The sequence below is a fragment of the Hippocampus bargibanti genome, linkage group LG09 (genome assembly GCF_051943395.1).
Source record: "Hippocampus bargibanti isolate YZ-2025 linkage group LG09, ASM5194339v1, whole genome shotgun sequence".
Lineage (NCBI taxonomy): Eukaryota > Metazoa > Chordata > Actinopteri > Syngnathiformes > Syngnathidae > Hippocampus > Hippocampus bargibanti.
Genome location: NC_142742.1, coordinates 21,737,845 through 21,762,404, shown reverse-complemented (window position 1 = coordinate 21,762,404; position 24,560 = coordinate 21,737,845). Strand labels below are relative to the sequence as shown.

Sequence of the window (24,560 nt, the reverse complement as noted above, 5' to 3'; positions counted from 1 at the left end):
CAGCTGTCTTCGGGCACGAGGCGGGGGACACCCTGAATTGGTTGGCAGCCAATCGCAGGGCACATAAAGACATACAACAGTCACTCTCACACTCACACTTAGGGACAATTTGGAGTGGTCAATCTGCCTGCCATGCATGTTTTTGGAGTGTGGGAGGAAACCGGAGGACCCGGAGAAAACCCACGCGGGTCCGGGGAAGAATATTCAAGGAAGGACAGATGACTGCTAAAGAAACCTTCTCATCGATGGACCACTCCTGTATGACTGAGAGCTTACACAGACAAAAAATGAAATAAAGTGCATCTGTTCAGGTAGTATCTTAATTGGTGGCTTCTGTATCTGATTAAAATGCATGGCAGTCTTGTCAGACCCTTTGTGTTCAATTCTAGTTATTAATTAGTTCGTCATCAGACAGCTTTTCACCTTTTTTCATATCCCCTGGTTACGAAAAAAGCCCAACTTTGTCACGGTGTAAATATAGAGAAGTATAGCTTGGCTGGAGGCAATGATTAATCCATGACATTGCCACTGTCAGTGTTGCACAGTGGTTCTTGTTATTCACATTTTGTCAGAGAATCACTAATCCTGACGTGTGGGCATTTATCAATGCGAGCATGTAAGTTTGGATAAGCATACATCCATTGTGTGTAATATTTATATATATCCTTCACCCAAGTGTATTGATTAGTCGACAGTTTAGAGACATGCATGTCAAGTCAAACCATGTTCGTGCTGTGCAAGATGAAGTCTGTATGAGAGTGTGCGTATCGGGGCCCATCTGTTTCCACCTGATAACAAGGCTGGAGAAAGAGTGCAGGTCTCAAATAACCATGCCCAAATGATCTGAAATGGGCCTAATAAAGATTGATATTCAAAGACACCCACTGCCTCCGCTTGTCACATTTGAGACCACCTCCGATAAAATAGCAAATTATAAGCCGGTCATGCTTCAGGACAGGCATGACCATGTGATGATATAGGAAAAGGCTAAGGGTGTTGGGGCTTCCACACATTTTATAATCCTGCTTGTCCCCGCAAGGGTGGGAGGTGCATGCTGAAGCCTTTCCCAGCTGTCTTCGGGAAGTGGGCGGGAGACACCCTCAACACACAGACAAAAAAATAATAATAATCCACGCAAACACTCCCACCCAGGCACAATTTGGAATGTTCAATCAACCTGCCATCCATGTTTTTGGAATCTGAGAGGAAGCCAGAGTCTTCAGAGAAAACCCACGTAGGCACGGCGAGAACATATAAACTGCAGATGAGAATTGAACCTCGCACCTCTGCACTGTGGGGCCAAGATGTACACTATAGTACAATACAATATAGTATATAGTATGGTGTACCTAGAAGACTGTTAGATCAGATCGATGTTTCTCAACATTAATTGAACAAAAGCACCCATTTGACAATAGCAAAAATTAATAAAAAATAAACAAAAATAAATCATCATCTTGGAAAATTAAATAGAATAGAATAGGGGAATGAAAGACAATATTTTTGTTTTCATTATTTACATTTTTTTATAATATCCAGACACTCAACTTTGGCTATCTATTATCCAAAATTGTTTCATTGATTCAATTTTAATGGTATTTTATTTTGTCTGTTTTTAGCCAAAATAATTACCAAGTGACATGACGCATACATTATATTCAAGCTAAACTTCATTGAAGAGCAAGCTGATTGATGAATGCAAGACAGACATCAGTAATGAACCATACATTAACTTTAATTAATACATGCCTGCTAACAAGCAGACATATTTGAGCTTCTCTGAGTATGCACCATTGGCTACCTGTTAAACATCGTATCGAATTCAAAATACTTCTGTTTACATTCAAAGCCATCCATAACCTTGCCCCTCCCTCTCTTTCTGACCTGCTTCAAATCTCTGTTCCCTCTCGGTCCCTCAGATCCTCATCCTCTCTTCACCTCTATGTGCCCTCTGCCCGTCTCACCACGATGGGATGCGGAGCTTTCAGCTGCTCTGCTCCCAAACTCTGGAATTCACTTGCACCCAACATCCGTAATATTGACTCCCTCCCTATTTTCAAGGCTCACCTCAAAACCCACTTGTTTAAAATTGCTTTCAATGTCTAGTTCTATCTGCTATTTTATTATGTATCATTTTACTTATGGTTTTATTGTTATGTGCTTTGTTTTATTGTTTTTATTGTAAAGTGTCCTTGGGTGTTTTGAAAGCGGGCCGCCTACAAATCATTCATCTGTTAAATATATTTATTTTTCTAGAAGGTCCGTAAAATACTGTATGTTGCTCATACAGTCCATGTTTGCAGTGAATAAAAAAAAAAAAAAAAAAAAAAAAAACAACATTTTAGATCATCATTAGTCCAAGCATTATCCACCTGAATTACAATAACATAATGATTATAATTGATTGATCAATTTGTTTTCATTGTAAATCACCACCAAAATCTATTTCAACAGATATTGGATGTTAACTAGATAATTTGTGTTATTCAGTAATTTGTTTAAAATATGTTTTGTGTTCTGGCTTTTTAGTGACTTAAAAAATAAGCTTTAATAAGGCCTTTTCAGGCAGAAATAAAACAATCAGGCTTCAAACGAAAGTCTCTTCAAAGACAACCGACACCCCCCGGAAAAGTTGCGTCCATAATTTCTAAAATCACTTCAAGTTACTTCTACTGACTGCATTTTACAAAGATTCCGCCGCATATAGCTATATTTTCCGTTTTAAGACTATTCATGAGGTCTTGTTTTCGAGTGTTGATTGCGAAATTAGAAGGAAGACTACATAAATAACGCGATGGTGAATCGTTGTGTTACAGCCAATTGTGGTAACACACATAAAGAAAGTGTAAGTTTACACAAATTCCCAGCGGACAAATCAACCCATTTCCAACGGAGCAGGGCAGTCGAGTACCAGCGGAGGCGAACAAGGAAGCTAACCAGAGTTAGCAATTTGGCAATTGGAGAGCGGAAGTTTGATGCATGTTTACTCATTTAGTCACACTGCATGCTCACTGTGAGCTCACCTGGTGAAAGAGAGCAATCGGCATATTAGTGGAGCAAACCGATCGTACAAACAACCACTTTCCACCATGCCATTTTTTACTCTGGAGCGCTGTCGGAACTTTCTCTCTCGTCTCAACATATCTGATGTTCGTGTTCGAATTGTGGCGGTCTGATTTGTGTGAGTGCGTAAAACCCTCCCCTCTGTCTTCTACCACGGATTTTAACCAATCACGGGCGGCTTTACGGCTCTTATAAGTGGCTTCATATACTGGACGAAACACAGCTTGTGCGCCATCTTGTGCATTTTCTGGGTACTACATCGGAATCCAGATATTTACCGGTTTCATTGTTTGCAGATGGCTCGAATTGATACGGAAGGACTTCTTTAATCGATTGCAAAAATGTATGCTTTCCTCTTCAGAACTATTTGAATCATATTCATAACTGGATGAGTAACAAGAAAGCGTCCTCTCCGAAATTAACTCTCTTAAGCCATTGTTTTGATTCTGGCAGTTTGTCACAAAAAAGTGACATCACTAACCAGGGGGCGGGGTTTTCTGAATCTCCCCAGTTTCGAGCTCATTTGTGGCAGTTTTGGGACATATTTTTATTGGTGTTTTGCATTTTACTAAAAACATCAGCCTGCGTGTTTTGGGTATTTTATATGCTATAAAACATTTTTCTGATGTAAGTTAGGAAACAAAAAATGGTGTCGGTTGACCTTTAAGGACTAAAATTGAGTTTCCATGCCAACTTAACAACTTCTCACTGTTTTACCAAATTGCCCACAGTCCGCTGTCCCTTAAAGGGCTAAAATTGTCATTAAATATAATACAGTATTTTAAAACCACAAATGAGTTGTACCGCTTTGCCCTTGACCTTCTGGTGCAACGAGGCTCCTGCAAGCCCAAAAACGAAGATGCATCACACTTACAGGAACCCAATGTTAACTCTTTCCTCCCAAGCAGGCATTTTGAATTTCTTCCCCCACAGCCTAAAGAGCCTGCAGTCAAGCTTTGTAGTGTACTCCTTGAGTGGTTTCAGCAGGAAATTCATAACTAACATGTGTGTTCAAATAAACTGTTATAACTTCTTTATTCGTTGTTCAATCTTTATGAAACTTTCAGGACACTTTCATAACATACAATAGACTAAGACAACAACGTTTTTGTGAAATTGATTGAAGTTTTAGAAAAATATTGCAATGTTAATTTTTTTTCCCAAAACCTGCAAATTACAACAAAATGCATTCACAAGAAGTCACATATGCATGAAATAAACCTAGAATGCACTTCAAATAATTCAGGATGTTTTTATTTGTGGTATGGTTTCAAACATGGAATGCATAGGTTCACCTTGCATTGCTCACAACCTGTTCTTGGCTCACGACTAATTTTCTTCTTTGCACACTCTTTAGATGTTCTCTTTTTATCCAATTCTACTGGCCAATGAAGGAGGGCAACAATGTCATTCTCCTGCATGCATTCTCTTTTTCTTTTCCTTCTGTAATTGCCAAACAACTGATGAGCTAAGTTTGTCCTGAATTCTAACTGAGTCCTTTTTCGGAAGCGACCTGTTCTGGTTTTCACTTGATGGTTTGGAGAGAGTTTCATCAGTATAAATCCATTGCAAATACAAATATTCACTAGAAACCAGACAGGTATTTCCACCATTTGAGTGATTTCCTGGAGATAGCGTATGAAGCACGTAGTTGATCAGCCCGTAAGTATTTGAATGGTGATAGAAGTTCATCAATTCAATGTAGCCACAAGGGGGCACAAGCCAGTGTCTTATTGTGCCAGTCCCAAGCGCGGATAAGTACAGAGGGTTATGTCAGGAAGGGCATGCGACGTAAAAAAAATGCCAAAACAAATATGCGAATCAAACCTCTGAATCCCATACCGGATCGGTCGAGGCCTGGGTTAACAACGGCCGCCATTGGTACTGTTGACCTTCAGGGTGCCAGTGGAAAATGGACTACTGTTGGTTGAAGGAGGAGAGGAGGGAGGTGTGTCCGAAGGGAAAGAGAGAAATGGAACACTAAGAGTATAGAACTAAGAGTGGGAACTTTGAATGTAGGAACAATAACAGGTAAAGGTAGAGAGCTGGTTGACATGATGCAGAGAAGGAAGGTAGACATACTGTGTGTTCAGGAAACCAGGTGGAAAGGGAGCAAGGCTGGAAGCTTAGGGTCAGAGATTAAGTTGTTCTATCATGGTGAAGTCAGAAGAGAAATGTAGTTCGGGTTATCTTAAAAGGGGAGTTTGTTAGGAATGTCTTATCCCATTTTTAAGAACAAAGGAGATGTGCAGAGTTGTACTAACTACAGAGGAATAAAGTTGATGAGCCATACAATGAAACTCTGGGAAAGAGTAGTTGAAGCAAGACTAAGAGCAGAAGTGAACATTTGTGAGCAGCAGTATGGCTTCATGCCAAAAAAAGAGTACGATAGATGCAGTGTTTGCTTCAAGAATGCTGATAGTGAAGTACAGAGAAGGTCAGAAGGAATTGCATTGTGTCTTTGTAGATCTGGAGAAAGCGTACGACAGGGTGTCCAGAGAAGAGCTGTGGTATTGCATGAGGAAGTCTGGCGTGACAGAAAAGTATGTCAGAGCGGTGCAAGACATGTATCATGACTGTAAGACAGTTGTGAGGTGTGTTGTCGGTGAGCATGAGGAATTCAAGGTGGAGGCGGGACTCCACCAGGGGTCAGCTCTGAGCCCCTTCTTATTTGCTATGGTGAAGGACAGGCTGACAAACAATGTTAGACAAGAATCTCCTTGGACTATGATGTTTGCAGATGACATTGATGACATTGATCTGTAGCGAGAACGGGGAAAAGGTGGCAGAGAAACTAGAGATGTGGAGATATGCCCTGGAAAGGAGAGGAATGAAGATCAGTCGCAGCAAGACGGAATATATGTGTGTGAATGAGAGGGATCCCAGCGCAAGAGTGATGCTACAGGGAGAAGAGATAAAGAAGGTGGAGGATTTTAAGTACTTGGGGTCAACTGTCCAGGGCAATGGAAAGTGTGGAAAAGAGGTGAAGAAGCGTGTGCAGGCAGGCAGGAGCGGCTGGAGAAAAATGTCAGGTGTGATGTGTGATAGGAGGGTTTCAACTCGGATGAAAGGAAAAGTGTATAAAACAGTGGTGAGACCAGCCATGATGTTTGGGCTGGAGACGGTGCCACTGAAGAAAAGACAGGAAGCAGAGCTGGAGGTAGCAGAGCTGAAGATGTTGAGGTTTTCTTTGGGAGTGACTAGGTTGGATAGGATCAGGAATGAGTACATTAGAGGGACAACTCATATTAGAGGCTTTGGAGAGAAAGTCAGAGAAGCCAGACTGAGATGGTTTGGACATGTCCAGAGGAGAGAGAACGACTATATCGGGAGAAGGATGCTGAATCTTGAACTGCGCAGGAGACCGAGAGGAAGACCGAAGAGGAGGTTTATGGATGTGGTCAAAGAGGACATGAAGGTAGCTGGTGTGAGAGAAGAGGATGCACAAAACCGGGAAACATGGAGGACAATGATTCGCTGTGGCGACCCATGAAGGGAAAAGCTGAAAGGAAAGAAGAAGTTCATCAATGCAACAGTCACGACTGTGTCAGATGCCAAAATGTCTTCATCAATGTGGTCATCTATTTCATTCTCATCAGGATCTGGAAAGATATACAGTACATGGGTATTTTAGGAAAAAAACACATGGACCTCCGTTTCAATAATCATATTGAGAATGCAAAGCTATGAGGTACTGCTATGAGTGCAAAACGCACCATTCACCAACAAGTCAGTATCAACAATATCATCATGAAAATAGCGTTGCGTTAGAATGTTCCGAATTCGGGACACTCCTTATTTTTAATATTTCTCGGTAAATAGACAAGTTAGCGTTAGTTTATTCATTTCAGTATCAAGGTAAACCTCTTCTGAATAGCGCATACAATAGGTACAATATATACTTACGTGGTATTTCATTCATGACGAAAAATAGAAGGCGCTTTGAAGATGGAGGAGAGCAAGTTGTGTTGCACATGAAGGAGATGATGTCACTGACGCTCTTAAAGGCAAAGCTGCATATAACCTGTTTTAAAGGGACATGTATTCTTGAGAAAGAATGGTTATACATTAGGCACCAGGCTAATAAAACTTGTTTATGGAATTTTGATAGGTTAACAGGCAATTTTTCAACCTTATAATTACATTTCAGCAAGAAAGACAGACCACCAAGTCGGGAAAACATGGATTTTGGACGTAAAAAAATGCCAAAACAAATATGCGAATCAAACCTCTGAATCCCATACCGGATCGGTCGAGGCCCGGGTTAACAACGGCCACCATTGGTACTGTTGACCTTCAGGGTGCCAGTGGAAAATGGACTACTGTTGGTTGAAGAAGGAGAGGAGGGAGGTGTGTCCGAAGGAAAAGAGAGAAATGGAACACTAAGAGTATATAACTAAGAGTAGGAACTTTGAATGTAGGAACAATAACAGGTAAAGGTAGAGAGCTGGTTGACATGATGCAGAGAAGGAAGGTAGACATACTGTGTGTCCAGGAAACCAGGTGGAAAGGGAGCAAGGCTAGAAGCTTAGGGTCAGGATTTAAGTTGTTCTATCATGGTGAAGACAGAAAGAGAAATGGAGTTCCGGTTATCTTAAAAGAGGAGTTTCTTAGGAATGTCTTAGCCCATTTTTAAGAACAAAGGAGATGTGCAGAGTTGTACTAACTACAGAGGAATAAAGTTGATGAGCCATACAATGAAACTCTGGGAAAGAGTAGTTGAAGCAAGACTAAGAGCAGAAGTGAACATTTGTGAGCAGCAGTATGGCTTCATGCCAAAAAAAGAGTACGATAGATGCAGTGTTTGCTTTAAGAATGCTGATAGAGAAGTACAGGGCTACACAGATAATTACGCATAATTACGATTACGATAATTACGCAGCCAGTTAAACTTAAACATATAAAGTCCAAAAAAATTAGGCCTCCCTCCTTTAACGTCCTGGATATGACAGAGTTTCTTATATAATGAGTTTTATTTTTCCATACAAAGTTATACATTATTTTGTCCATTGTCTTACATGCACTTGGATCCACATTTAAAGCCATTGTAGGATATACAAATGAGCGATTCCCTTTTTGCTAGTAGTATTCTTCCGTTTAATGATAGATCCCTTTGTAACCAGTGATTAAAACGCTTCTTGGTTTTATCAATTATTGGATCGAGGTTCAGATGACAACGCTCTCGTCGTCTTTGGCTATGACAACACCGAGGTACGTCACTTGATTTTTTACAGGTATGTTGTATAGCATAGACTCATTACATGATTTCACAGCTAACAACTCACATTTATTTATATTAAGCGAAAGACCTGACACTTTGGAAAACTCTTTAACCAGAGCTACGGCCTTTGGAATTTGCTCAGAATTTTTCAGGAAGAGTGTGGTGTCATCTGCCACCTGGCTAATCACAACCTGCTTGCCCACTACTTCAATACCTTGGACCTCGCTTTCAGTGACCAACAGTGATAAGATTTGTGCTGAAAGTAAGAATAAATAGTGAGAAATGGGACAACCTTGACGGATGCCACGGGAGACGTTGAAGCGAGGGGACGTACCATATTTAAACAGTATTGAGGAGTTGCAGTTGGTGTACAGTGTCTTAACAGCCTGAGTAAAGTAGTTTCCAAAACCAAACTTATTAAGTGATCGAAAAATAAAACGGTGTTCCAAAGTGTCAAAACCTTTGTAAAAATCAAGAAATAAAATAAAACTATTGTGGTTAATAAGTTCCTGATAATCAAGAATATCCAATACAAGACGAACATTATTGGCAATGTGTCTTTTACTCAAGAAGCCTGACTGTGTTTCACTAATTATATGCGGTAATGATTTTCCAATTCGGTTTGCAAGGATGGAGGCTAAAATTTTATAGTCTGTATTTAATAGGCAGATAGGGCGCCAGTTTTCAAGAGATGGTGTGTCTTTTTTTTGGTTTTGGAATGAGAGATATAAGACCTTGAGAGAGTGAACAGGGGAGGGAGCCTTTTGAGATGCTTTCAGAAAAAACATTGAGCAGGAAAGGAGCCAGAAAGGGTCAGAAAAGGTTTTATACAATTCTGAAGTAAGCCCATCGTTTCCAGGAGATTTATTCATCTTGAGCTGCTTAATTTCATCCTGCACTTCAATTAGATTGATTGGTTGATCACATAGTTTTTTTCTCATTAATGCTAATAGTTTTATTGGACGTAATGGATTCTAAAATTGACACTGGCTCTGCTTGCATATGGTTGGAAGTATATAGGTTACCATGGAATTTTGAGCAGAAAGAGGAGATTTTGTGGTAGTCTGAAACAATTTTGTCACTTTTTAATGTGTCAATGGTTTGTTTTTTAGATTTAGATTTTTCCAAGTTAAAGAAGTACGATGAGCATTTTTCCCCTTCTTCCAGCCAACGCCTCCTGGATCTGATAAATGCTCCCTCTGCTTTTCGTCTATATATACCATCAACTTTATCTTGGTAGTCTGCTAACTTGGCGTGATCATCCTCAGATAGGGTTGCTGATTGACTGGAAAGAGACATTATTTGAGCACATACATTGTCCTCTTCTGCTCCTCTGTGTTTCGCTAAATTGCTGCTATATTTCCTCATATATTTACCGATTTCGTATTTTAGAAGTTCCCATTGGAGGCTGAAAGAGTTTTGAAGAAGGGCTGTGTCCCAATGAGACTTTATTAATCTGTTTATATTTTTCTTTACCTCTTCATGGGCTAACAAACTATTGTTCAGCTTCCAACATAAAACCTTTTGAATATTCATAACTGGTGTCAAGGTTACCTTAAGTGTGATTATTTTATGATCAGACATTGGTGCTGGGTGGTAGTCTACTTCAACGAGGTCCACAGAGATTGCTTTAGATATCAACCAGTAATCCAGTCTAGATTGTTTTGAAAGGTCCTTAGAGTGTCAAGTATATGTTTTTAGAGAGGGAAACTTTTCTCTGAAAACATCATATAGGTTGTATTTCTCCATGAAGGTGATGAGGTATAGATTAGAGACTGCTTGGCTTGGTGGTGGAAGTCGATCTAGTTTGTTATTCATAACTACATTAAAATCACCACCCAGAATTAAATAGGCAGTTGGATATTTGTTTAACCAGTACTCAACTTTTTTATCAATTTCTTCTAACAATAATATATTTTTAGGATGTGAATTGTACCCATATATATTATTCATGATAACATTTTTATCAGAGATTGCCAACATAAATATGATATAGTGACCTTCCGGGTCACTATCATGACCAATAATTTCCCCAGATAAATTTTCTTTTAGAACTGTGACACTGGCTGCTTTTTCCGACCTGTGTGCTCCCCATCAGTCTCTTCCCCATTGACTTTTCCAGAGACTGACGTCTTTTGTTGTACTATGAGTTTCTTGCAAAAACAAGAAATCACACTTAAATTTTCTGAGAAACAAAAATACAGCTTTGCGTTTCCAGGTGTTCCTTAAACCCCTGGCATTTAGGGAGAGAAGGGAAAGGGACATAGGGATGAGAACAGTAAGAAATAGACAAGGAAAATAGAAGACGTGAAAAATTAAGCTAGGAAAAGTAAAATATAAAAGAAAATACAATGTTTTTTAATAAGAACTAAATATAGAAAACTCAAACAGCAATCCACGGGATCACTTCAAAAACAAAGTGCTCACACCAAAGGTTTGGTGAAGCACAGTCTCTATTGAAAAAGAAATAGAGACTAAGGACTGCTGAATAACCAAAAGTAGTACATTTAAACATAAGCCCATAATGTATGATGTGTATCATAACTTGTAGAATATTCAATTTCTATTTTGAGAGCAACTGCTTTATTAATTATTTATTTATTATTATTTTAATACTATTAGCTTAACAACCTGGTAAATCAAAAATTATTGGATTGGATTGGATTGGATTTTCCTTTATTAGTCTCACAGTGGAGAAATTTACATTTCACAGCAGCAAAGTGATGAAAGAAATGAAAGTAGAAAAAAGAAATACATGAGCTGCTGGAAAGGCAGCCACTCTCGCGGCGCCGTCTTGAAGTCAAAAGAACAACAACAAAAAACTAAATAACAAATAATGTGACAACACAAAGACAACATGACAAAACAAAGACACAGAGAGTCATTCATTCTTCAGGACTTGCTGTACCCTCTTTGTGATGACATGACGCAGTTCTAGATGAAAGAGGAGGGGATCAAAGCGTCTTTCCACCAGTGGATCAGGCACATCATGGTGGAACGTGCACGTCGACTACAAGCCAAATGTTGAAAGCAAATACGCAGCTGTAGCATCCATTGACGAAAAGAGATTGTCTCACATCTCCTGTCCCACATAAATCTGCTTCAATTCCAAGCCGCAACAGTCCCACATACGCATCACATATATATATATATATATATATATATATCATATATATATTATATATATATTTACAGGTATTGGAGGATACTTAGAGGTTAAGTCAGTCAGAACCTCCTAAATAGCAGGGAGGGAAGATCTCAACCCCATCCACAAAGGCACGGCCTCCCACAAAATGGGCCTGCTTATGTTCCTTTCTGGCCTTGTCCACTTGGGGCCACAACAGACGCCTCCTCTCACATACCTCTGGTGGGAAGTCAAGGGACAGCCGAAGACCTTTAGCCTGGAGGAAGGAGTTACCCGCTTTCGCTGCTGCCCAGATGGCTTCTTTGTGGATCCTGAAGGCAAACTGGATCTTTATAGGGCGACTCCTGTAGCTGGCATTATTTGATATCGCTTCAGCCCGACTGGAGGCGTGTCAATGGCAAAAGGGGGAGTTAATTGTCCATCCTCCTCAATTGCCACTGATTTTCCCGGTCCATGTTTCGCTGTCTCCAAAAGTGCATGATTTCAGTCCATTACAGACTAAAATGCACTGTGACATTTATTAGTGTGTGTGGTGATTGCAGCATTAAAAGGTAGTTGCACAAAGCATTTCCAGAGTGGCGTCTTCAGATCTCCAGATAGACAGGTGCTCCCAGAAACCCCTTTTCTTATATCTGACACCTCATTAGGAAAACAAATCCATCATGTTGTCTCTGCGCTCTCTTCATAGAGGGGCAATTTCTGGGCAGAGCTGCCAGATGTCAACTTTGACAAAGGCCACATATCAATAATGGAGTTTCATTCCATGAAATTAAAATGTACTCTACCTTACTGTGTGAGCACTGCCAGAGGTTTTGGCCATTGCCCTTGTTTTGATGACCGATTCACTGGTCTCTGAAGTGGTATTTGGTCTTTTTTTTCCATCAGTTTGGGGTGAGAGCAGCATCGCCTGATGGTGGTTTCACTTAATTATAGAGAATCAGTGGGGTGAGGTGTGAGTGTCTTTAAACCGTGGAGGTCAATGCAATCTGAGTTACGGTACCCAAGAGAATACAAATTGATATAAACATCTTTTGTGGCAGTGGTGGTTTAGCTCCATCAAAACATGACATGATGATGATGACAGTATGAACTTAACACAACCCTTGTGGCCATGAGAAAAATCTTGACATAGACAAATTAACTCATTCACTACCATTGCCGAATTTATCCGAGAATTAAAATGTGATGTCGAGCGCGATTCCCAAATTTGTTCGGGTATTGGTTTTTCTTGCAGGGAGCAGCGGTAAAGCGCTAGTTTTTTTTCCCTTACACGAGGGGCCTTTGGTCCATTTCAGCCTTTGTTGCTAAATAAGTGCGCTAAATAAATCAATATGTATTGTATTTTGTAGAGCCACCCCTATTTCAGCTTCAGTTACCTCCAGACACATATAATTTAGGAATTAACTCTTTTTTTCTGATGAAAGAAGAAAATCTAAGGTTTCTAACGCTGTATTGAATGTTTATGTAGTCCTTAAATTCAATATTCTGTGGGTCCTGCAATTTGAGTGAAAATGACAAAACCGTGGCACTGGAGTGGACACATTTTTGCACATTATTTGGCAGTGAATGAGTTAATTACATAAGCCACTGAGTTAAAAGCGTGTGACAAATGTCCCTGTTTATAGGCCCGAAATTCTGGTGTGTTCTCTACCGGTTTAAAGGTCTAATTCTGAATCTGAAGGGTTGCTTACTTACTTTCACCATTGTCTAGTATGTCAACGGGCACCCACCCGTGCTAGTTGTGTCATGAAATGTAAACAATAATGAAATGAATGACCATGAATTTCAAAAGCATATTTGTGAGCAAATACAAGTTTGTGAACTAGAGGAAATTGGATATTTAGTTGATGTAAATCAGTTGAGATAATTCTAGGTTACATGACCCAAACCTTTCGTTGAAAATATTAGCTAAACGCTCGGTATGTGAAGCTCGCCATGAATTGTCACCCTTCAAAAGGATTTGGTTGTGTTTAATGTCAACAGCTGTTTTCAGTGACAGTGAGATGACATTGTTTGCCTCAGGCTGCCTGCTTGAGCACAACCCCATTGTACAAGCCCCCGCTGAAAGCCATGTCCCAGAGCTATTTCCTGAAATGGATCCTGTAGCTCTGATGAACAGTTTGTCATCAAATGGTTGGTTAAAGATGAAAAATATATGGCCCTTGATTCCAGCCATTACCACTGTTCAATAGAAGTGAACCTGAATGGAATAGACAACACCAACAGCTCTATCTTTGGCGCACAGGTTTCACACAGATATTCGGGCCACTGATACCACAGTCAATGAAATTATCATAGTCTCAACTGTCTGACAGAGAGACTTGAAGTTCAAAGTTGCAGAAGTTGGGTTATTGTTGGCACCGCATGATGAGTGCTGCAGCTTTCTGGAAGAAAAACAGAAGTCTTTCGACTCTTCTCTGTGTGTGTCTCAGCCCCGCTGGCATTGTGAGTATTGTGAACATTCTTGCTATAGCCGTACTCTACTTTGCTGCTGTGAAATGTAAATTTCTCCACTGCGAGACTAATAAAGGCAAATCCAATCCAATCCAATAATGATGAGACCTCATATGTTCTTGTTTTTGATATAATTATCAGATTATCCGGCTTTATTTAAAGCATAAAGAAACGTTCATACTCTCATACAAACAAACACAGGTTGGCATTCACATCTGCATAAATCCATCCATGAATCCATCCATGAATCCATCCATCCATCCATCCATCCATCCGTCCATCCATTTTGTAATGTGCTTTATCCTCACAAGGTTTGCGAGCTCGCCTGAGCCCATCCCAGATGTCTTTGAGCAGGACGCGGGGTACACCCTGAACTGGTTGCCAGCCACAATTAGACAAACAACCATCATCACTTTGCTGCTGTGAAATGTAAATTTCTCCACTGTGAGACTAATAAAGGCAAATCCAATCCAATCCAATCCAATCCAACCATTTGCGCTCACACTAACAGTATACCTAAGGACAATTTAAAGTGTCCCATTAACCAGCCATTAATAGCTTTAGAAAATGGGATAAAACCTGAGTCCCCGGTGAAAACCCACTCAGACATGCATAGGACATACAAACTCAAAACATTAAAGCCGGGAACAAAATTAAACCTTGCAGTTCTGTACTGTTAAGCCGACGAACGATACAGTTAATGACAGGGCCGCCCACATCTGCATGATTCATAATTTTTATTCATGCGTGGTTGCCACATATGCCGGCTCTCATTTCTTGATGTTGTAAATGTGCATCTTATTTTGAAGTCGTCATCTATTAAAAAAAGTCATTCACACGTACTATTCTTCTCAACTTTTTTGCTTTAACAATGGATTAGTTCCCAGTGCAGTGCCAATAAAGGTATATTTATTCTATTTGATTGTCAATAAAGGACATTCAGTCAAATGTCCATATAATTCAATATTCAATATGTAGTTCCCTGTCATCATAAAGAATAATTAATGACAAAAAACTCTTCCATTCATAAAAAAACAAACATGTTATGTTAAACAAGATATAAAAATCAGTCCCTCAACAAATTGAGCAGATCACAGAGACATGATCAAGGCTTGTTTTGGTACCTTGCAGCCTCCCTCTGACTCCCTTGCTCCCGATGTTGTCAAGTGCGGCAATGCTAATAAACACCTGTTTGCCTGATGTAACCCAAGGTGGCAATTTAATTATGTTGCACGTAACTCCCGCCACATGCTTGACACACTCAGACTACCTAACAATATTTTTCAGTTGGCAGAGTGCCCCGGCAAAACACTCATGTGGAGAGAAAGCTCATTGGTGTGATTTAGTAAGCGCTTTGAGGTAAAATCTAGAATCCTTTCAAAAAAAAAAACCTTAGCTGGAGAGCATATGAACATCCTGAAATACCAACGTAAATCACCAAAAAAAGGAATTTCAGACTTAAAAATCACAACAACCTCTTTATGAATCACATAATTAGCCGGTAATTTCTGTTCTTTTACTTGAAGATTGTGACTTTTAGCTCTTCACACCAGCACGTGTCACAAAAGCACAAGTGCAAATTTTGCCCTTCCTCACCAATCCATTTCTCTGGATTATGAATTAGAATGAGAGCCACACTGGTTAGGTGTCAAGGCACTGGGTGGGAATTGAACCATTGTGTAGTCTGCCTTTCAGCCACAATCACGCGGAAAAGACCTCACTTATTCCATGTTTGAAAAGGAAGGATGGATAGTTAAAATTCACTTTGTCAACAACAGGAAACATCATATAATTTAGTCCTAAAGAGGAAAAAAAAAACACCTGTCAGGCTTAATTTTTATGAGATGCTGGTTTCTTGAGAAGAACTCTGCCATTTATTTATAAATGACTCATCTTGTTGTCAAAAGAGTTGCTTGTTTGCGCTTGAGATGTCATTAAGGGGTTACAGCACCATTTATCACATAAAAGCCTTAGCACACCCCATGCCACCTCCTTTATCTTCATTATCTGTCACAATAAAATGAAGATTTAAAAAGAAACTGAGACTTATGTTTCATGTGGACCATAGCTAATGGACCGAATGAATGAATTGCACATGCCCAAATTGAAAAATGTGGTCATGTGATTGGCAGGACAAACACATTTTAATTGTTCGAATTAGCATGGGTGAAAACACAAATAGCTGATTTTCTGAGGAATATCACTTCTGACAAGAGCCACAGAACCGAGAGTGAAACGATAAGCTGGGCTGAATTTTTTTGCATTTCATTTAAAAGAAATGGAAATTTCATACACTGTGCCTGGGTGCTTTTCACCTTTATTATCTTCATTTCTTAAGATAAAAAGCCACTTTGTTGTGAGTGACAGCCACTCTTCGCATAACACTAAGATCAGTTCATTTCCTCCTGCTGAAAGATGATTGGCACAACTCTTCGACAGCAACTTTAAGTTTTCAAGTAACCATTTAAAATTATTTCTGAGATATCTCAACACTTCAACAATTCGATAAGCGCAAGACAAGATGTCCCAAAATGCACATGACTTGAAAATAAATGAATCCATTTTCAGGATGACATTATATTCCAATTTAAAACAGATTCTTATCTTACAGACAGTGTATTGTGTATTGTGTGTTCGGATGTTCAAATCACATGTTTCAGCGTCTACTTCCGCCTTCGTCAGAGTGTCACGGTTGTTGTTGTGACGCGCCATTTTCAGCTGGTGTTGCTATGGGGGCGTGACCTACCTGTCAGATCTGACAGGCAAGTCATGCCCCCCGCTGTCCGTTCGTCAGTCCAGGATACTGCTCCAGGTAGTAGAGAGCATGTAGGCTCCCTCATCCCTGTTGATGGTCCTTGGTCCTCGCTTCCGGATTTCAATGGCCTCCCTGATCCAGCGCTGATGTTTGTTTTCTTCGGTGCGGATGACTCTGGCCTTCTCCCAGTCCATGATATGATTTTCTCTTTTGCAGTGGTCTGTGATGGCTGATTTGTGGTGTTCCTGTTGTGCTTGTTCTTTTATTGCTCTTGTTTGTATTGTTGCTGTCGCCTTCTCACACTCGTTCTTGTGCTCTTTTTTTTCTTGTATTGAAACTACTTCCTGTCTCCCCGATGTATGATTTATTGCATGACTTGCATGGGATCTCATATATTGAGTTGCATTTATTTTCCTGGTGTATTTTGTCCTTTGGGTGTACCAAAATCTGTCGGAGAGTTGTGTGTGGTTTGACCAGTGTGTTTATGTTGTGTTTCCTCAGTGCTCTTTGTATGCGTTCTGTGATCCTTCTCATGTATGGCAATGTTACCATTGCTCTGTGCTCTTGTTTGTTTGTTTGCTTTTTCTTTCTCCCCTGTCTTGTGTTGTTTTTGTTTTTGATCTACTCTGCACCTTTATTTATTGCCCACTGAGGATATTGGCATTTTTTTTAGTGCGTGTTGTATCTGTTTTTCCTCCTGTGTTCTGTCCTCCGGGTCCGTGATTATTGTGGCGCGTTCATGTAATGTTCTGACGACTGACAACTTATGAATAGTGGGGTGTTCAGATGTCCAAAGGAGATATTGGTCAGTATGTGTGGGTTTTCTGTGTACTTTTATTTTGATGTCCCCGTTGTCCGTGTGGTGTATGTTCAAGTCCAAGAAGGGGATGGATTGGTTTGTTTCCTCTGTCTATGGAGTTGAGGTGATCCGTAAGCTGTTGTGTATGTCCTGTTTTGATTCGTCCATTGTGTATGTCCTGTTTTGATTTGTTCCAGAATGTCGTCCACATATCGTTTCCATAGTGTGGGTTTGTAGGTTTCCGGGGCTGTTGCCAAAGATTTCTGTTCCAGGTCCTCCATGAAGAAGCCACACAAGATGGCAGAGAGTGGGTCCCCCATGGCGAACCCTTTTTTTTGTCTGTATATGGTGTTCCTCAATTGGAAATATGTGGATGTGGCAATGAACTGAAGTAGCTGGGTTATGTCATGTGCCGTAAGATTTGTGCGTTTTTTTTGAGTGTCCCGTCTGCTTTTAGTCTGTCCTGTACTATCTGAATGGTGGCTTTGGTGGGTGTTTTGGTGAAAAGTGAGATGACGTCATGTGATTTGAACATTTCGTCTTTCTGTAATTTTATGGTGGCGATTTCTGTAGCGAGTTGCTTTGAGTTCTCGCAGTGTTGGTCAGTGTGTCCCAGTGGCAGTTCTATTTTTTCCAATAGTGCTTTGGAGAGGTTGTACGTGACTGATCCTATGCTGTCGACTATGGGACGGAGAGGTGTATCTGCTTTGTGTATTTTTGGCGTGCCATAAATGCTGGGGATGATGTTTGCTGTAGGTACCAGGTGGTTGTAGGACTCTGTTTATTTTATTTTCGTTTAATAGGGGTTTGAGTAGTGCTTTAAGTTTGTTTTTCTTTTCTTCTGTTTCTTTAATATTTCATGGGTGTCGTCCTGTAATAACTGCTGCATCTGTTTTTCATATTTTTCCGTGTCCATAATAACTGTTGTTCTGCCTTTGTCTGCGGGGAGTATTATGATGTCTTTTGATAGTGTTAGCAAGGCTCTTGCTTCCTCTTTAGTAATGGGTTAATGGGTGGTGGTTTGGCCGTTTTTAAGATGCCTGCTATTTCGTTGTGCAGTGCTGCTTTTTGTCCCGGGTTCTGTATTTTTTCACATGCTAATTCCATTGCGAGTATGAATTCGTCGTATGGTATTTTCTTTGGGGTGACTGCGTAATTAAGTCTTTTTGATAATATGCTGCGTTCTGCTTGTGTGAGGTTGTGGCGTGACATGTTACATATCAATTTATCGTTTATCTGAGATGTGTTTGATTCGACTTTTTTCTTTTGCGTGATGAGTTTATCTAATTTCCGTATGTGTCGGCTTTTGGTCGCGGTGAATTCATGTGCGTGTATGTTGTGAAGATGTCCGTGTAGCGTTGTTTTTGTGTCTTTGTCCAGGGGGACCCGGAGTTCGAATTGCTCCGTTTGCCACTGTAGCTCACTGCTAATGTTGTTGAGTTTGTTTGCTGTGCATCGTATACGTGTAACGGAGTTGTGCACAAGATTATTAAATTATGAAGGAAGTGACGCAACGGCGCACAGTGTGGCACCAGGTCCCATTTATGATTTATGGTGAGTCGCATTTCTCTGATGGTCTGGATTAACGCACATTTTCATGACAATATCTTATTTTGTTTCCCCTTTGGTATTGTCTAATGTTATCTAATGAGTTCCCTTATTCATTTCGAGTCCAGATTACTTTTTGTGTCATTATTTAATTCACGTTTTGCTGATTGGAACTTTGAAGCACATTGGCTTCATAGTGATTTTCTGTTGCACAGTTAATCACAAGACGAAACCCATGCGACTTCACCCATCCCTTCTGCCATACTGTGTTGCAGGTAATAATTGTTTCATTTTGTTTTTATTGTACAATATTTAGTTTCTTGTGTCGTGTTTCATTTGCCCGTGAGTGTTCGTGGCGGGTTGACCTGTGCGCCATTACAAGCGCACCGCGTGTCCTGCCGACGTCTCTGCTTATGATGCGTTCAGGGACATCATGTAAATAACAGTGAACTTGTGTTGTATTCTCTTTTTCTATAAATAACCACTATACGATCACACGTTGTTCATTCTGTTTTGTTACCTACAATGTTTTGCATATTGAGAACAATGTGGACGAGACATGTTAATCACCAGACGAAACCCATGCGACTTCACCCATCTCTTCTGCCATACTGTGTTGCAGAAATAAAAGAAATAAAAAGACACATCCACGCATCCGGTCTTATTAAGACGGCAGCATCGTGGAGATGAAGACAGTCACTGTTGTGACACCCGTCACATACGTTCTTTGATCAGAGTAATCCGCACCTTTTTGATGATCCTTTCCGCGTTCCTGGTTGGGATCGGGTTTTTAATCCACAGACAGGTGTCACGTCCACTCGAGGCGTAGTGAGCAGACTCGAGGGACGACGGAAGGAGGTAAGGGTTGGATCCAAAATACACGGGTAGACAGATCTACAGGCCCTGGTCTCCATTCATACTCGGTGGGCCCGTCTCAGGTGGTGTACAATGGACGGGACCTCCACCTGGCCCTCCTGAGTGGGGAACAGAGGCGGCTGATAGCCTCAGGCGGACATGAACGGGGACCAACCTGTGGCTGTGGAGACCAGGGTGTTGTGGGCGTACTCCACCCAGGGTAAGTGGAGGGCCCACGACGCAGGACTGTTGAGGCACACGCACCGGAGGGCCGCCTCCAGGACCTGATTCTTCCTCTCCGTCTGGCCGTTGGTCTGGGGATGGTATCCAGACGACAGGCTCGCCGACGCCCCTAGGGACCGACAGAAAAGTTTCCATACCTTGGACACGAACTGCGGTCCCTGGTCCGACACGATGTTCGTCGGAATCCCGTGGAGATGGACGACGTGGTTAACCAGGAGTTGAGCCGTCTCGATGGCTGACGGCAACCTGACAGCTGACGGCAACAGGACGAAGTGGGCCGACTTAGAGAAGCCGTCCACCACGGTGAGGACGACCGTCTTGCCACGGGAGGGGGGGAGGCCTGTCACGAAGTCGACGGAGATGTGGGACCAGGGTCGGGAGGATACCGGTCGTGGCTGGAGGAGTCTTGCTGGCGATTGGTGGGAGGCCTTCCCACGCGCGCAGGCCGGGCACGCCTTCACGAACTCCATGACGTCCCTCCTGTACTCCGCCCACCAGAACCGTTGGGCGATGAGCTGGATCGTCCTGTTGACTCCCGGGTGACAGGCTACCTTGGAGGTGTGTCCCCAGAGTAGCACCTCGGTGCGTAGAGGGGGGGGGGGGGGGGACGAACAGGCGGTCCACCTGGCAGCCCCTGGGGTTGGGGTTCCTCTCCTGGGCATGTTGGACTTTCCTCTCAACCTCCCACCGCAGGGCGCCCAGGATGTGTTGGGCCGGCAGGATGTTGGCAGCGGTTTCCTCCCTCTGCCGGCTCGTGGATGCGGGATATGGCATCCGGCTTAGTGTTCTGCGACCCTGGCAGTAGGTGAGAGAGAAGTTAAACCGGGTGAGGAAGACTGACCATCGGGCCTGTCGAGAGTTGAGTCTATTGGCCGACAGGATGGCCGCCAGGTTCTTGTGAAGAATCTATGTACCGTATTTTCACGACCATAAGGCGCATATAAACGTCTCAGATTTTTTTGGATTGGACACCATAGGTGCTCAGGGCTTCTCGTTCCGGTTGTGAGATGTGGAAAGTCTGGAGTCCGGTAACGGAGCCCCTGGCTGCAGTTCAATAGCATAGTCATACGGTCAGTGGAGAGGCAGGGATTGCGCGCTGTCCTTGCTGAACACCTCCCGCAAGTCGTGGTAGCACTGCGGCACACCCTTGAGGCAGATAACCTCAGGCGGGCCACCGCGGGAGAGGGTCTCGCCCTGCTGTCGCCGACCGCAGGCAGTTGGCGTAGCAGTAGGGGCTCCAGCCCTGGATGGTGGTGCCCTCCCGAGAGATGGACGGGTCATGGGTACTGAGGCAAGGGAGGCCCAGTACTAACGGCGCGTTCCGGGAGGGCATGACTAAAAATTGACGGTGTTCGGTGTGGTTACCTGCTTACCTGAGTTTTAGTGGGGACCGTGATGTGGGTGACCTTAGCCAAAAGTCGGCCGTCAAGATCGAGCATCTCCTTGGGGGGAAGGAGATCGTGAGATCACAACCCAAAGATTCGGCCGGCTGGGGATCGATAAAACACTCATCGGGCCCCGAGTCCATTAGCCCCCGCACATTTTGGGAGCAGGAAGGGCCTACGTCGCAGGGACCGGACGTCTTAGGATGAGGCCCGGGGTTGGTGCGATCGTCCCCCCCCCCCCCCCCCACCAGCATGGGTTCGGGGGATCCCCCCAGGCGCCGCACTCGCTCGCTGCCGCCGGGTGTGGTCGTCCTGGGCCGGCTTCCGGGCTCGTTAGACCGCTGGCTGCTCTGCTCCCTCTGCCGCTCCCAAAGACGGTGATCCAGGCCGATGACGAAGTCGACCAGGTCGTTGAAGGTAGTGCCAGCGTCGCGGGTGGCCAACTCGTCCTTGAGAGCGGCGTTCAATCCGCGACGAAACACTCCCCTCAGCGCTCGATTGTTGTAGCCGCTGCCAGCAGCCTGGATACGGAAGGCGACGGAGTATTCAGCGGCTGAACGGGACCCTTGGACGCAGTCGTGGAGTCGCCCCTCTGCCTCGACCTCCGTCACCGGATGATGGAAGACCTGGTGTAGCTCGGCCACGAAGTCCGGGTACGAGGCGTACAGCTCCGGTCGGGACTCCCGGACGGCCAGCACCCAGGTCTCACCTTGACCCGTGAGCAGACTGGTGATGAAGGCTACCTTCGCCTCATCGCTAACGTAGGCGTGTGGTTGTTGCTTGAACACGAGCGCCCACTGCATTAAAAACTGAGCGCAGCGCCCAGTTTCGCCTGCATAACGTGATGGGTGAGGTAGCTGTAGATCGCGCCTACCCACGGGCGGGCAGGAAGGGGCCGTGAGGGTGGCGAGGTGTGTCTCCAACTCTTTTAAACGTTGACCCAGCGTGGACGTAATATAGCGGACTTCCTCGATAGCTTGGGCCAGCTGGCTCGAACGCTCCACCTCTTGGACAAGGGCGGCGATGAGTCTGTCTCCACCGGCGGGATCCATAGGAGGTTGGAGTATTACGTCACGTCCACTCGAGGCGTAGTGACCGGATTCGAGGGACGACGGAAGGAGGTAAGGGTTGGATCCAAAATACACGGGTAGACAGATATTCCAATAAAAAGTCTTTACTGAGACACGCACAAAATAACAAACAGAGAGGTGAGAATTGAGGGTGATAACGGAACAGACCTGACGTGGAGCAGTAGCGGAGAACTTCCAGAATACTCCGACAGAGACGGTAAGGTAAGAGTGGCTTTTATAGCCAGAAGGCACAATCAAGGGGATTGAACACAGGTGTGGAAGCCCGGGTGAGTCAGGAAGGGATGGGCCGTCTCCACGGAACAGCGGAGGAGAAGACAGGACGGGAGGGGCGCGCTCTGGACGGTGACGACGATGTGACAACAGCGCAGATTGAATCTCAGGTGGTTTCGATAGCGAGCTCGTTTCCTTGACAGCTTTTCTAGGAGGCGAAACTCCTTGACGCATGTCTCTCCAAAACTGTTGCGTAATAGTTGTATTAAGTTCATCCTGTCTACCTGATATCTAATTTAAAACAGATTCTTATCTTACAGACTGTGTATTGTCGGTGTTCAAATACGTGACATGTTTCGGCGTCTACTTCCACCTTCGTCAGAGTGTCACGGATGTTGTTGTGAGATATGACAGGCAAATCACGCCCCGCAACAGCGATGAGGGAGCCTACATGCTCTCTACTACCTGGAGCAGTATCCTGGAGGGACAAACGGACAGCGGGGGGCGTGACTTGCCTGTCAGATCTGACAGGTAGGTCACGTCCCCATAGCAACACCAGCTGAAAATGGCGCGTCACAACAACATCCGTGACACTCTGACGAAGGCGGAAGTAGACGCCGAAACATGTCAGGTATTTGAACACCCACAATACACTGTCTGTAAGATAAGAATCTGTTTTAAATTAGATATCAAGTAGACAGGATAAACTTAATACAACTAAGACATTATATTCCAAAAGACATAAGGGGGAACAAAGTTACAGAATTAGTGTTTCATTCATTCATTCATTCATTCATTCATTCATTCATTCATATATTTACACTCACCCAAAACTAAGGAGTTAGTTGTGGATATCTGCAGGAAACAGTCATCATCTGCACAAAATAATATCCACGGTACAGAAATGGAGAGGGTGACCTCCTACAGGTATTCATCTTAACAATAAACTTCACTGATCTCCAAACACAGATAGCCTGATCAAGAATGTAAATAGCCACCTCGTCCTACTCAGCAAACCAAGGTATTTTGGCGTTCAGGGGGCACTCCTTAAGATCTTCTATAACTCTGTTTTGTTCAGCCATCCAGTTTGGCATTGTCTGCTGGTCAGGCAACATCACAGCCCGGGACAGAAAGAGACTGCAGTTCCTGGTCAGGACGGACAGTTCCGTCCTGGGCTGCTCCTGGGACACTCTGGAGAAGGTGGGCAATGGAAGAATGCTAGCTAAACTAAAAGCTATGATGAACATATAGTTGTATTAAGTTCATCATGTCTACTTGATATCTAATTTTCAACAGATTATTTTCTTACAGACAGTGTTCAATTACCTCACATGTTATAATAATAACACACTTTGCACATTACATTTTAAGCAGCAGGGAGGCCATTGAAATCCGGAAGTGAGAACCCCCAAAAAAACTCTGATGAACAGCCCCTCCCGCACCCTTAAACCCACCCTGACAGCTCTGGGTAGCTCCTTCAGCCAAAGACTGTTACACCCGCGCTGCAAGAAGGAAAGATACCGCTGCTCGTTCCTACTGACTGCTGTCAGGCTTCTCAATAAACACGTGAAAACATGGACTCGCACTACCTATATATTGCCAATAGCACAGCCACCTTATTCAGCATCAATATGCTTTTATCTAGATTGTATATGTAATACTTTTTCACTATATTGTTATTTTTTCTGAAGCATTTTGGGCACTTGCACAGTTCTTTTCTGAAACATATTTTGCATGCAATACTTTGTTTTTCTTTGTGACTTTGCACTCCCAACCCCCTTTCAATTTTTC

At 42.9% G+C, this 24,560-nt stretch overlaps 2 protein-coding genes across 2 annotated transcripts in view; one reads left to right on the top strand and one right to left on the bottom strand.

The window, feature by feature from the left end:
- Positions 1-24,560, top strand: part of alk (ALK receptor tyrosine kinase) — a 498,990-nt gene that overhangs the window by 107,274 nt on the left and 367,156 nt on the right. The window lies entirely within an intron of this gene.
- On the bottom strand, positions 21,361-22,928 carry LOC148893964 (uncharacterized). Its single transcript, XM_089004881.1, has 4 exons — positions 22,212-22,928; positions 21,648-21,989; positions 21,457-21,525; positions 21,361-21,369 (listed from the first exon to the last, which is right to left on the bottom strand). The coding sequence occupies exons 1-4, from the start codon at positions 22,518-22,520 to the stop codon at positions 21,361-21,363; spliced, it is 729 nt and encodes a 242-aa protein (XP_088861007.1). The 5' UTR covers positions 22,521-22,928.